The following is a 14,368-nucleotide window of genomic DNA, read 5'->3' as shown; positions in this document are numbered from 1 at the left end:
AGTCTATAACAATAGGAAGAGAGGAAACAAGGCATTAAGTTCTAAAGCAATTTGAATTTTGCCATCAAATTAACCATTGAAGGTTAGGGAAGAATCCAGGATAGTGAACCCTCGAGTCAGAGAGGGTACATCGTCTTTACAAGAAGACGGAGGTTTGACAATAAGGTTTCGGCTTGAATAGAATCGACACAAGATACTACACACCCCTGAAGAATGTCCTACATTGTTGTGTTAATGGGACAGAAACTTGTACAAGTTGGGAATCTGAAAAACCAAAATATGCAATAGCCAAAATAACATCTTAGGCTAAGGGAACTCAGTGTGATTAGACCACACGGGTTTTGATCAGAGACTTAATTGAACATTAGAACTTATTTAGGCTGTTTCACTTGTGTGGTTTTAAAACTGATTGATTGTTTTATGTGATATGATCATTTTTTAATGATGATTTTTTTAGTAATGATTTTTGTATGACTAATAAAATTTGTAATTTTTGAGTATTATAGTGCCATTTGATTGCGAGATAGGATACCCGCGTGGGTTTGGCACCTTTTAGTAACTGAACTTCTTTTTGTAGATAACACCAATTGAGGGGGGCCACAGGTGCATAAAATGAGAGACTGACAAAGAGGAAGGGGGTACCTGCCTGGTGAGAAGGATGCAGCTGCGCAGCGAGGAGCAGGCTGGAGAGGGGCCGACAGAGAGGACGCAGTGTGTTGCCGAGAGGCGAAAGTAACTCCACAACTAGAATAGGCCCTGAGAGGGTCAAAGCCCCTGCAGTCTCCTGTGCTGCGTGTTCCCAGCTGGAGCTTAGAAACACAGAAGACACTGTATTGCCGTGGGCCGCTGCAGCAAGGTTCACAGGTGATGAGCGCTGTTTGCTGGAGCTGCTGACACGTATCCGGGAAGCGAGTGGAAGCAGGAGAACCCTGCTAAGACACCCGAAGGAGCAGACAAGCACCGGTGAGTGTGAGAACAGGAGTACCGGTGCGCTACAGGGGCGGAAATTAGACTTTTCAATTATCGATCGAACTGAAACTTCTAAGAATGGGGTCGGAACCAAATGGAAGATTATTGAATACCGAACAAAATGCAAAGTACTTGCAAAAATGCAACACGATTTATTGAATACTGAACTAAAGAGAAGATATGGAAATGATGTGAAAACACAGCACGCGTGGCAAGAGAATGACATTCAGTTATGAACGTAGCGGAAAACCGTTAAAGTGAAAGCCCGTAATGAGCACTTATGAATCAAGTGGAAAGCAAGTGTGAAAATTAAGTTGATGAACATTGAGAGACAATGTGAAATCAAGGTGGTGGAAAACCATGCACACCACAGAGTGAATTGAATACAAGTTGTGGTAAAACCATAAGGCGACCAAGGAAAAAACAACAGTGAATGTGGATTACTAAACACAGTTTCAAACAGGAAGCCTATGCTGACACAAGGCCTGACAGAATTTCTGAAATACGAATTTTAACAAGAAGAATCTGAAACAAACGTGAGCGCATAGATATCTAAGGAATAGAAAACCCAGAAGGCTGTTAAGGAAAAGTTATTGTACTGAAAGGTAATCCCCGACTCTGTTCACGACCGAGGAAGTATAAACACAAAGCACAATAGAGTGTCCTGACAGGAAACCTGTTTTATAATGGTACCCAATTCCTATTATTTAGCACAGTGCAACTAGCATGAGCTACAAATACACTTTTATGAGCTCGTCCTGGAAATCTGATTTATGCTCCAGGATTTCTTGACCTCAATAGGAAAAAGCAAACACATTTATGTGTCAATAATATGTTCATCCTTGTGCCTGGCAAAGTATTTATTTTTTCATCAATATGGCACAATACATTAAAACATATTCACAAATATACAAAACAAGTAGACAATCACAAATATATACATGCGGTCAGAAAAATATTTCCACTATTAAATTCACAACAGAGGCTCAAGTAACCTACAGGGAGTTGTCCTGTATCATTCATTCCTCTCTAGCTGACTAATTGTTGTCAACAAACTTAAAACAATGGTTTATAGGTTCAGGGGTCAAGAAAAGTGCCATTGAGTGTGAACATCTGATACAGTTGACAGAGAAAACACAGAAGCAGATAACCAAGTATCCTAGGTCATCGGTTGTGCAACCTGTAATAGGTGAATCATATGAGTTAGCAACCGCGCCTAGACCGAGTGACCCCTCTTTGGGTTTTGGAAAAAACTGTGGGTAACCAAGAGCACCACAACGTGCCAACGGTTATCAGTTGCGTGGCCTGTAATGGGTGGACTGTGTGGTCTGACAATTGCGTCTAGACCGAGTAACCCCTACATGGGAAAAGACACAGGAAAAGCCAAGATATGCAGGGTGTGTTGTATACTAAGTGCTGAAGTGAGAGAAATCATCTGTTTGAACTAGTTAATGAAAGTCAAAGGACTTGAACTGATTGCAGTTCTGTTGAAGGGGCTGTCCTCTTGGGGGAGAGAACCCAGAGACTTTGTGGAGTGTGTTGAACTCTTGAGGAAGGGAACCCAGAGATATCTTTTGAATTGTGTTGAATTTGGGGAAGGGAACATCAAGGCTTCTTGGAACTGTGTTAAATGTGGGGAAGGCAACCCCAAGGCTTCTTGGAACTGTGTTAAACTTGGGAAACGAAACCCTGAGAGCTTTTGGTACTATTTTGAACTTGGGAAAGGTGAAGCTGAATATAAACCAAAGATGAAAGCCGCTCTGAACTTTATTTTGACACTGTTTCTTTTTGTGCTGGCATCCATACACATTTTATGTCTTTAGTTGTGAGGGCAATTATAGGTTTTCGACAGAGAGACTTGTGAGTTGAACTTAAAGACACAAACTGTCCTTAGTTTCTTTAGGTAGGAAGATCCTACCTTAGCTTAGGGCAGGTTAGACACTACTCCATCCTGAACATTAAGAAAAATAAAGCTATTTGTTAAGAAAGGTGGATCTGTTGTCTGTGTCTTGCTTCATGATGCCTTCATGCCTTCACAACACATGCGCTTGAAGTTGTAGCGTTACTACTTTCTGCAATATTTTTTCTAGCCAGGGAAACCCAGCAACTTGTTGGTAGTTCTGGGAGCATTTTGAGTCCAAAGAGGTTTGTTTTAACAAATGAGTCACAGTTGAGAGTTTCAACTCCAATGGTCAAAAACCTTGTTCTAATCAAAGTCTAGTCAGTACCAGTTTGAATTGTAAGTTGATAAGGTGAAGAAAGGCAAAATGTGCTTGTGCATGTGCAGGTGGAATTCGCAGGATATAGATACCTCCATGATTTGTCTGCTCAAGGCGAACTTGTTGTTAATGACAAAGCCCGGGCTTTTGCCTTCTTTATCAGGAGTAGGCGTCGGCCCTTGGTATGCAGCAAGGAGAGTGCTGTTGGAATTTGCCACCCCAAAAAAGGACTTCCGTTTTTGAAGCATTCTTGCAAAGGTGGCTATTGATCATGCAGTTTAAAAGCTTCTCCAGGCAAACTGAAATATTCTGGGCTTTACAGCCAGATTGGTGATCACGAAAGCAATATGTGACTTCTCAGCGTACATTTGAAAAGGTGGGAAAATAAGTTCTACGGTATCCGCTAAAGCTTCATCATAGCAATTAAAAAGCCATGGTGGAAGCAGAGTCTTGAGGAACAACATATCTCCAATTGAAAGGATGAGATCAGAAAGGTCCTGATTGACTTTGGTGGTCCATGTTTTAGAAAGGAAGTTATCCATTCTGGAATCTGTAAAAAACCCTGAAAAAAACGAATGGTGGATGTGTTGGAATTTCAGTTGTACGAAAATTACATACAATGAAAATGTTGAATGCATCTACCATTCGCTGCGATTACAGTGAACAAGAGGAGCGGGTGCTTTGTCCTCCTAATCGATCAATGGTTCCATTCTTCTTGTGGAGCTTGTGCCTCCTAATCGATCGATGGGTCCATTCTTCAGTAGCAGGGGGATTCTACTGCAGACCTTTTTCTTGGATCCTGCAACCATCATTCTCTCTGCAATCTTAAAGTTCCCCTGGAAATATTTCTTCAAGAACATTTTACAAAGACTTTTGGGCTATATTACTTCTGGTGAGGTCCCAAATCGACATTAGCCCGAAGTGAACATTATTTACAGGTTCGCTGTGAAATTGGTAATGTTTACCCAAACAATGTTGTTATTGAATTCCTCAATCCTGATGACTATCCCTGAAACAAGATTCGTTTTGCTGAGTGCTTTGTCTTTGGCTAACCGTCAATGTTCTGTGCAGGAACTGCCTGTGGACAAGTCCTTCATCAACTATGATTTTACGTTTATCATTTATGGCTGTCTCACTCGACGTGGGGACGTAGACGAGTGTTCATACCTGACGGAAGCTTAGAGATGGTTTCGGAAGATGCTGCAATCAGCCAAGTGTTTTTCTACCTTTTATCCTCTTTGCTCTTCTGCCTTCCCCTGACAAGGGTCTCTTTCTGACAGTGTTTCTTTCTGCCAGTGTTTTCCTCCCTCTAAGGAACAGGTAGAAAATTGATCATTGTGGGAGTTGGCTTAAGGCATAGGTAGAAAATGGATCCTTGTGGAAGTTGGCTTACTGCCTTCCTCTAGACAACAGAGCAGCTCTTGTGCATGTCCTTCAAAGATTATTTTGTGTTGAAGTCCTCGGGCGTCTGCTTTAAGGTGAGGGAAAGGAATCCACCCCTCATGCTTGTACTAATCATATATATTTTTTAGCACACATGATTTATAACGTCTGGTTTAGGAACTATTTGGACTTTCAGTCTGTCCCTTGGTCACTGTAAGAAAAGAGTAAAATGTGCGGGTAATAAATAGGTCACGTAGGATGTTGTGCCAGGGCTGGATCTATCTCTACAATGGCTAAGGGCAGCTGGAAAATGGCCAGTAACTCCACAGACCACTTTATCTGTAGCTTGTTTTCTCAGTTCATTGATCTTTTTAAATGCATTAATGTCTTAACACATGCTGAATGATAGAGTATGATAAAGTACATGAAGAGGGAGGTGCTCTGACCCTGGCCAGCTTATTGGATGCAATCAAGTGGCAAGGACACCCAGAGGAGAGTGTATTTTATTTTGAATTGCTGTATGGATGCTAACAAGGATTCCAAGCCTGCTGGGAGGGAGTATTCGAAGCATTTGAATGCATGATGGATCAAGCCCAGGTGAAAGTTATTATTTCATGTGCAACTAGAGTGGGCATTAGGCGCAATTCCACTAATATAATTTGATGCAAAACTAAGATTGCCTGGCAGCAACATTTTAAGATTATCTTCCGATTTATATGATTAGAAATATAGAGAGAACTGTTTTGTTAAACTATTTTCATGGTTACTATATTTTGTACTTTTGAATATCAGTACTAGTTATACATGTTGTATGCGGACAGTTCATTCCTTTCTGAAAGTGAGAATATCCAACCATTCCCCAATCCCTCTTGGCAACACCGTCACTGTATCCCCCGCCCTCCCCCAAAGCTTTTAACGTCTTGCCTATAAACGTCTCCCTTTTCCTGGGTGTCCATCATCCGCCCATTCCAACTCTTTATTCCTTTCAGGAGGAAGAGTTTTCAAGATGGCGGCTCACTTTGTCACTTGGGTGGGCCACCAAGCAAAAGGCACGCCCTCTCACTGTGCACGCTTGTCCCAGGAGGATAGTTATAACATTCCCTGGCGGCCAACAGAGCATGAAGCTTCTCCAGAGAAACATGGGAATAACTAACGGTTTCGGCCAAAAAGACAGAATCCAAAAGTCCGACCAATCCAAAAGTTCTAAAACAGATGCTACTAATTGTTCTACTTACCAAAAGTTCGACTTCAGCTGTCCTGCAGTCACGAAAAAAACTCGAACATTTCTGCTCCGTGCATTCAAACCCGAATCACATTAACACACCAGAATGTGTGCACAGACGGCACTGGCAGTGGGGAGAGGCGGCCTTGACCTATTATTTTCATGTTACGTTACATTAACTTTACTGTTCACTGTGTCTATCGGCCCGAAGACTTCCAACCTCCCTTGGCGTCCACAGCAGTGCCCACTTTGAGCAACAATGTTACTTGTGTGATGTAGTTACCCATCGCTCGTGCTGCCCCAAGTGCACCACTGAGTCAAGGCAAAAACAAGCACTGGGAAATTCAATATTTTTGGCTTTTGTGAAGGCATGGGTAGGCATTGCCATAATGGTACTACCTGGCCATAAGATGGCAACAGCTGGCAAATGGTTTTCTTACCAGGGTATATGATAGCAATGCCTGACAAATGCCTATGTAACACCTATACACAAGCAGCACTGTTGTCTTTGTCAAAGGCATTTGCATTGCATCACTAGCAAAATTACAGCTGTTCCTAAACAATTTACTATCAGAAGCCAGCTCAGAAATAACACTGATAGGCCAAGGTAAGTGATGTTAATGCTTAATTGAGCTATCTCAGAGTGCTCCCAAGAGGATGTGTTTTAGGCAGAGAGGCGAAGGTAGTCATAGGGATACGCATGGCTGTGGGCAGTCACTGGGAAGGTAAATAACCGAACAACCCCCACTCGCTGTGTATCCCTCCCGGTTTATAGTGAATATGTCGAATGACATTTTGTCGAATGACATAGTTTTGAAAAAAAAAATGCTGAAAAACATGATTTCGAATTTTTTTTTCTTTATTTTTTTTAATGGGGGTTCCCATCTAACCCCTCTTTTTTTATTTACACTTTATTTTTACTAGCTAAACCAAATAAAACCATACAAATAAAAAAAAAAATCGAATTTTCTTTTTTCGCCATAATTTTTTTCGATGAAATGGCATTTGAAAAAATGTTTTCGATATTTTAACTGGATACCATCCCTCCAAGTGCTTTAGAATGGAGGATGATTTGTGGGGTGCCCTAGTAAAGGGGGCATGGCCTAAGTGTGGGGGGGGAGGGACTTGCTTGGCCGTGGAAGCCAAGCAGGAGATATGGGGATGGGAAGGGGACACTACTATCATTGCTTTTGGTGCGCCAGTCTCCGTTTGTTTCTTAACCACAAAGTACGTACCCGGTGCCGGGCTGCCGGCTAGGGTCGGACCATGGGATTAAGGAACTAAAGAAGAAGGACGAAGCAAAAAGGCATGATAGCAGGGCGCTGCGTCTCTCCTTTTGTTCCTTAAAGAGAGGTGGCAGCCCTTTAAATCCACAGAGCCGCGTGCTTAAAGGGCTACCCCTCACCACTCAAACTACCAAGTCTTTACTCTCTTATCTTGTGTTCGCTCGTCGGTTTTAATGCTCTTCTATCCTTCTCCGTCTCTGTGCTATTGACTTGCCCCTCTCTGTTCAATCTATAATTCCTCTGTTCGTTTACTTCTTCAGTTATCTCTTTGTGACTCCATCTCTTCTGCTTCATAGTCCCTTCATTGTTTTTTTACTCTCGCTTATATAATTTTCTTTGTATTCCTTTTAAACGCTCCAATGGTCTTGCCCCACCTTACCTTTCCTTTCATGCCCCTCTCGTTCTCTCAGGTCTCGTCCCCCCTGTGTCTCTTCTGCCTTCTCTCTTTTTCTCTCTTAGCCCCTACATTTTGCAACGCTCTCCTTTTATCTATTCGTTCTATTTCCTCTTTCCCTCTTTTCAAGATTAGCGTCAAGCAACATCCGTTCTCTGCCTGATCCAGGTGTCTTGGATGTGACTTCAATATTTTGTACCGTTTTTATCAATAGGTCCAGCGTTTTGGCTTAAAGAGCTATAAAAATACAACAAAATACCAAATACCTGTGGGGTCAGCGGCTCTGATTTAGAAATAAAGAGAGGCGGGGACACTGCTATCCTACTTTTTGGGGACCTGTCTCTCCTTTTTTGTAATGAGAAGCGCTGACCACAGCAGGCAGCCCATTGACCGTGCAGCTCTGTGGTGTGAAAGGGCTTCCTAAGGGGGGTTGTTGCTTCTATAGCTAGTCAGGGCAGCCTGGCAGATCCCTGGCTTACGATTACTTTTGGGTGTCTGCTAGGCCTCCGCCCGAGTATCCCAGGCCCACCCAACGCCCTGATCCCTACTCATATGTCATATCCCTCTTACCTGTATTCCAATCGAATAGTTTTAGCTTCAAGATGGTGCTTAAGTGCCACCCAATAGCCAAATCTAATTAGGCAAAGCAGGAGGCTGCACTGTAGTTGTAATAACACTGGTTATGTGTGTTCTGTGTGTGTGTTAGTGTGCCAAACATAAAATGAGGGCCACCGTGTCCCTTTTTTAAGTAGTCTGTTTTTGTATGAATTTACACTTCAGGACCATCAAGTTTAACATTCTCATGCATCTTCCATGGAAAATGCAACCCATCTGTCAGGAAAGGCTTTGCACCTCCTTGTAGTGCCGTTTTAATAACACCTCCTCGAGGGCAGAGGCGCGCGCACGTACCTGTGGAGTATTTGAGGTGCACCTGCCCGTCGATGATCTCCACGGCGATGAAGTCGTGCTTCTCATTCAGGCGGCCATTATAGAAGAGCAGGCCGCTCCGCTCCAGGGTGGCGAACCTAGAGTGCAAGCACAGAGCAGCGGTGAGAAGGCGGGAAACACAACACTCATTATATATGTCACTAGCAACTCTTCAGGCGGCCATTATAGAAGAGCAGGCCGCTCCGCTCCAGGGTGGCAAACCTAGAGTGCAACCACAGAGCAGCGGTGAGAAGGCGGGAAACACAACACTCATTGCATGCGTCACTAGCAAGTCCTACTAAAACTAATTACACAAAGGTAGATTTATATCTGAGACGGTTTACATTCTCTGCACATGGAACCTACCCACATGCCACATTTCAGGTGTGTAGCATGTTGGGAAGTATGCCGCACACACACACACATAGATGCACAAATGTCGCTTTTATATATAGAGAGAAGAGGGTGTCTCTATGTCTGCCCATATCCACAAATGTCGCTTTTATACATATAGAGAAGAGGGTGTCTCTATGTCTGTCCATATCCAAAAATGTCGCTTTTATACATATAGAGAAGAGGGTGTCTCTATGTCTGTCCATATCCACAAATGTCGCTTTTATATAGAGAGAGAAGAGGATGTCTCTATGTCTGTCCATATCCACAAATGTTGCTTTTATATAGAGAAGAGGGTGTCTCTATGTCTGTCCATATCCACAAATGTCGTTTTATATCTAGAGAGAAGAGGGTGTCTCTATGTCTGCCCATATCCACAAATGTTGCTTTTATATAGAGAGAAGAGGGTGTCTCTATGTCTGTCCATATCCACAAATGTCGCTTTTATATAGAGAAGAGGGTGTCTCTATGTCTGTCCATATCCACAAATGTCGCTTTTATATAGAGAAGAGGGTGTCTCTATGTCTGTCCATATCCACAAATGTCGCTTTTATATAGAGAAGAGGGTGTCTCTATGTCTGTCCATATCCAGAAATGTCGCTTTTATATAGAGAAGAGGGTGTCTCTATGTCTGTCCATATCCAGAAATGTCGCTTTTATATAGCGAAGAGGGTGTCTCTATGTCTGTCCATATCCACAAATGTCGCTTTTATATATAGAGAGAAGAGGGTGTCTCTATGTCTGTCCATATCCAGAAATGTCGCTTTTATATAGAGACGAGGGTGTCTCTATGTCTGTCCATATCCACAAATGTCGCTTTTAAACATAGAGAGAAGAGGGTGTCTCTATGTCTGTCCATATCCACAAATGTCGCTTTTATATATAGAGAGAAGAGGGTGTCTCTATGTCTGTCCATATCCACAAATGTCGCTTTTATATAGAGAAGAGGGTGTCTCTATGTCTGTCCATATCCACAAATGTCGCTTTTATATATAGAGAAAAGAGGGTGACTCTATGTCTGTCCATATCCAGAAATGTCGCTTTTATATAGAAAAGAGGGTGTCTCTATGTCTGTCCATATCCAGAAATGTCGCTTTTATATAGAGAAGAGGGTGTCTCTATGTCTGTCCATATCCAGAAATGTCGCTTTTATATATAGAGAGAAGAGGGTGTCTTTATGTCTTTCCATATCCACAAATGTCGCTTTTATATATAAAGAGAAGAGGGTGTCTCTATGTCTGTCCATATCCACAAATGTCGCTTTTATATATAGAGAGAAGAGGGTGTCTTTATGTCTGTCCATATCCAAAAATGTCGCTTTTATATATAGAGAGAAGAGGGTGTCTCTATGTCTGTCCATATCCAGAAATGTCGCTTTTATATAGAGAAGAGGGTGTCTCTATGTCTGTCCATATCCACAAATGTCGCTTTTATATAGAGAAGAGGGTGTCTCTATGTCTGTCCATATCCAGAAATGTCGCTTTTATATAGAGAAGAGGGTGTCTCTATGTCTGTCCATATCCACAAATGTCGCTTTTATATATAGAGAGAAGAGGGTGTCTCTATGTCTTTCCATATCCACAAATGTCGCTTTTATATATAGAGAGAAGAGGGTGTCTCTATGTCTTTCCATATCCACAAATGTCGCTTTTATATAGAGAAGAGGGTGTCTCTATGTCTGTCCATATCCACAAATGTCGCTTTTATATAGAGAAGAGGGTGTCTCTACGTCTGTCCATATCCACAAATGTCGCTTTTATATATAGAGAGAAGAGGGTGTCTCTATGTCTGTCCATATCCACAAATGTCGCTTTTGTATATAGAGAGAAGAGGGTGTCTCTATGTCTTTCCATATCCAGAAATGTCGCTTTTATATAAAGAAGAGGGTGTCTATGTCTGTCCATATCCACAAATGTCGCTTTTATATAGAGAAGAGGCTGTCTCTATGTCTGTCCATATCCACAAATGTCGCTTTTATATATAGAGAGAAGAGGGTGACTCTATGTCTGTCCATATCCACAAATGTCGCTTTTAAATAGAGAAGAGGGTGTCTCTATGTCTTTCCATATCCACAAATGTCGCTTTTATATATAGAAGAGAGAAGAGGGTGTCTCTATGTCTGTCCGCATATCTGCCAGGCAGGTACTCCCACTCTTCTGCACGACTGCTGATGGATATCTAGGGAGGTTTCTGTATGTGTGCAGACGTATTCAGGCATTCGTGTCTACATCCTGTTGTGTGACTGTGTGTCTAGCCCTTTGTGCGTATACCTGCTTCAGGTTAATTCTTTTCGATCAAAAGTAAAAGGTGTGACGTTTGGCCTGCTTTCATCAGGAATGTAATGTTGCTTATCCATTTAAAACAAAATGACGAACAAACATCTAAGTTATAATTACACTAAATATGAATCGAACCATCACAAACACGCATTGGTTCCCAAATCAAAAGTGAATCAAATCACGGCATTCACAGTTCAGTTTGGAGACACATAAGGACATATATTTTGTTTTAATTCCACAGTCCTAGCATCCATCTGCTTATGCATATGTGCTTGCATTCATTTGTCACTTGTTAGTGTGTTTGAATCACTAATCTCTTTTTCTTACATATCCGTGAGTACTATGATGGGCAATTTCACATCCTTTAACATCCTACTGTCTATGCTTCTGCACTTCATTGAACACGGTTGTTCGGTTACATGTGATTTTACTGATGACAATTTCAAAGATGTAAGTTTCACGGAAAATATAACACCGAAAAAAATACTGATTTCTTTTCTTTTATTTATTTATTTGGGGGAGCCCTCCTCCCCCCCCCCACAGTTGCCCTGTTTTTCTATCCTTGTAACTTACAAGGATAGAAAAACAGGGCAACTTTAACCCTACCCCAACCCCACGGCCACTCATTTTAACCCCTTAACCCATATTTAATTAAAATGTTCAGTATTTTTTCGTTTTATGGTTTTCGGTAAAACATACCTCTCTGTTTTGTTTTCGGTAAAATGACTAGGTACGGTTGTTCTTTATATAAGGGACTGTTTAAGTGTTGGACAGCAGGTGTCATCTGGATGATGTGGCAATATCCCTTGCCTGGCACTTCGGGTGCGTGAGTGTGTGCCACCCCCTCCATGATCTAGAGCCGTGGGGTAGTGTGAGAAGGATGCCTTGGTCACCCACACAACACCTAGGTCACAAAGTAGGGGCACGTCACATTTAACGGAACCGTTCTGCATGGGGTAATGAAAAGAAAACTGCTGGCACTTTAAGGCCATCCCGCGGCCTAGACAGGCTGAGTGCCGGCATACACAGAGAAAGCGCTCCACAGAGAGGCTACAGCCGGAGCTGTGCAGGATCCTCCCACTCTATGCGCAGCTCCTGCGATTATGGACATGCACAAAACCTCCAGGCTTAGGTTCGTGTGGGAGGACGCAGTAGCAAAGCAAAAACACCTGGTGCAAGGGCTCATTTAAGAAAGAGCCACACTCGCTCAGAGGGAGGCCGGGAGCTTCTTTTATATATCCATGTCCTCATCCTAAGGGCATGTAAAAGAAGGCATATGGAGCACATAGGTGTGCATGTTTGGAGAAGCAAATATGTGGATTTGGAAGCGGCTGCAGGAAGGAGGATTGAAGCGGAGAGGAGATTTGAGGTGACAGGAGAAGAGAAGGAGGTGGTGTGGAGTTGACAGAAGAAGAGAAGGAGGTGGTGTAGAGAGTAACAACTAAGATGGAGTTGACAGGAGAAGAGAAGGAGGTGGTGTAGAGAGTAACAACTAAGAAGGAGTTGACAGGAGAAGAGAAGGAGGTGGTGTAGAGAGTAACAACTAAGATGGAGTTGACAGGAGTAGAGAAGGAGGTGGTGTAGAGGGTAACAACTAAGAAGGAGTTGACAGGAGAAGAGAAGGAGGTGGTGTAGAGAGTAACAACTAAGATGGAGTTGACAGGAGTAGAGAAGGAGGTGGTGTAGAGAGTAACAACTAAGAAGGAGTTGACAGGAGAAGAGAAGGAGGTGGTGTAGAGAGTAACAACTAAGATGGAGTTGACAGGAGTAGAGAAGGAGGTGGTGTAGAGAATAAAAACTAAGATGGAGTTGACAGGAGAAGAGAAGGAGGTAATGTAGAGAGTTACAACTAAGAAGGAGTTGACAGGAGAAGAGAAGGAGGTGGTGTGGAGTTGACAGAAGAAGAGAAGGAGGTGGTGTAGAGAGTAACAACTAAGATGGAGTTGACAGGAGAAGAGAAGGAGGTGGTGTAGAGAGTAACAACTAAGAAGGAGTTGACAGGAGAAGAGAAGGAGGTGGTGTAGAGAGTAACAACTAAGATGGAGTTGACAGGAGAAGAGAAGGAGGTGGTGTAGAGAGTAACAACTAAGAAGGAGTTGACAGGAGAAGAGAAGGAGGCGGTGTAGAGAGTAACAACTAAGATGGAGTTGACAGGAGAAGAGAAGGAGGCGGTGTAGAGAGTAACAACTAAGATGGAGTTGACAGGAGAAGAGAAGGAGGTGGTGTAGAGAGTAACAACTAAGATGGAGTTGACAGGAGAAGAGAAGGAGGTAATGTAGAGAGTTACAACTAAGAAGGAGTTGACAGGAGAAGAGAAGGAGGTGGTGTAGAGAGTAACAACTAAGATGTAGTTGACAGGAGAAGAGAAGGAGGTGGTGTAGAGAGTAACAACTAAGAAAGAGTTGACAGTAGAGAAGAAGATGGGGTAAAGAATAAAATCAGAGGATTAGGCGGGTGAGCAAAGGGGGTGATGAAAACAGGAAGATCCAGGAAGGTGGTGGCGACAGGTGGCGAGGGGGAAGGTGGTGAGAGAAGACCAGAGGTTGAGGTGGTGATGAAAGGAGCTGAGGAGGAAAATTGACGTGTTTCAAAACATATTTTGGCTAGCAGTATTAGGACCATAGTGTTATAGTACTTAAGCTGTTGTTCCAGCAAATGGGTAACAGTTAGTGTCCCTGCTCCATCTCCAGACCCAAGTCTGTCTCTCTCTCTCTCTCTCTCTCTCTCTCTCTCTCTCTCTCTCTCTCTCTCTCTCTCTCTCTCTCCAAACCCAAGTGTGCCTCTATGCCTCTCTCTCTCTCTCTATCTCCAAAACCAAGTCTGCCTCTCTCTCTCTCTCCATCTCCAAAACCAAGTCTTCCTCTCTGCCTCTCTCTCTCTCTCCATCTCCAAACCCAAGTCTGCCTCTATGCCCCCCTCCCCCCCTCTCTCTCTCTCTCTCTCTCTCCATCTCCAAAAACAAGTTTGCCTCTCTGCCCCCCCCCCTCTCTCTCTCTCTCTCTCTCTCTCTCTCTCTATCTCCAAACCCAAGTCTGCCTCTCTGCCTCTCTCTCTCTATCTCCAAACCCAAGTCTGCCTCTCTGCCTCTCTATCTCTATCTCCAAACCCAAGTCTGCCTCTCTGCCTCTCTCTCACTATCTCCAAACCCAAGTCTGCCTCTCTCACTCTCTCGACTACTGTCAAAAATGGGTGCTCTACAGAACAACTCCACACAGTGTCCTGGGAAATAGAAGTACTCTTTTATCCTTGTTTGTCGGGAAGGGGTTGTAGCAAAGCCTAGGTCTCTCTCTGGGTTG

General features: G+C 43.0%; 1 protein-coding gene across 3 annotated transcripts in view; it reads right to left on the bottom strand.

Annotated features, from left to right (window-relative positions):
• Nucleotides 1-14,368, bottom strand: part of CELSR3 (cadherin EGF LAG seven-pass G-type receptor 3) — a 968,624-nt gene that overhangs the window by 348,295 nt on the left and 605,961 nt on the right. For all 3 annotated transcript variants that reach the window (XM_069643335.1, XM_069643336.1, XM_069643337.1), the window contains exon 4: nt 8,383-8,498. In XM_069643335.1, coding sequence (XP_069499436.1) covers nt 8,383-8,498 — 116 coding nt within the window. The remainder of the gene's footprint in view (nt 1-8,382; nt 8,499-14,368) is intronic.

This window comes from Ambystoma mexicanum, chromosome 2p (genome assembly GCF_040938575.1).
Source record: "Ambystoma mexicanum isolate Mex_15411 chromosome 2p, UKY_AmexF1_1, whole genome shotgun sequence".
Taxonomy (NCBI): Eukaryota; Metazoa; Chordata; class Amphibia; order Caudata; family Ambystomatidae; genus Ambystoma; species Ambystoma mexicanum.
Note: the sequence above shows the minus strand (reverse complement) of the source record. Positions and strands in the feature narration are given on the sequence as shown.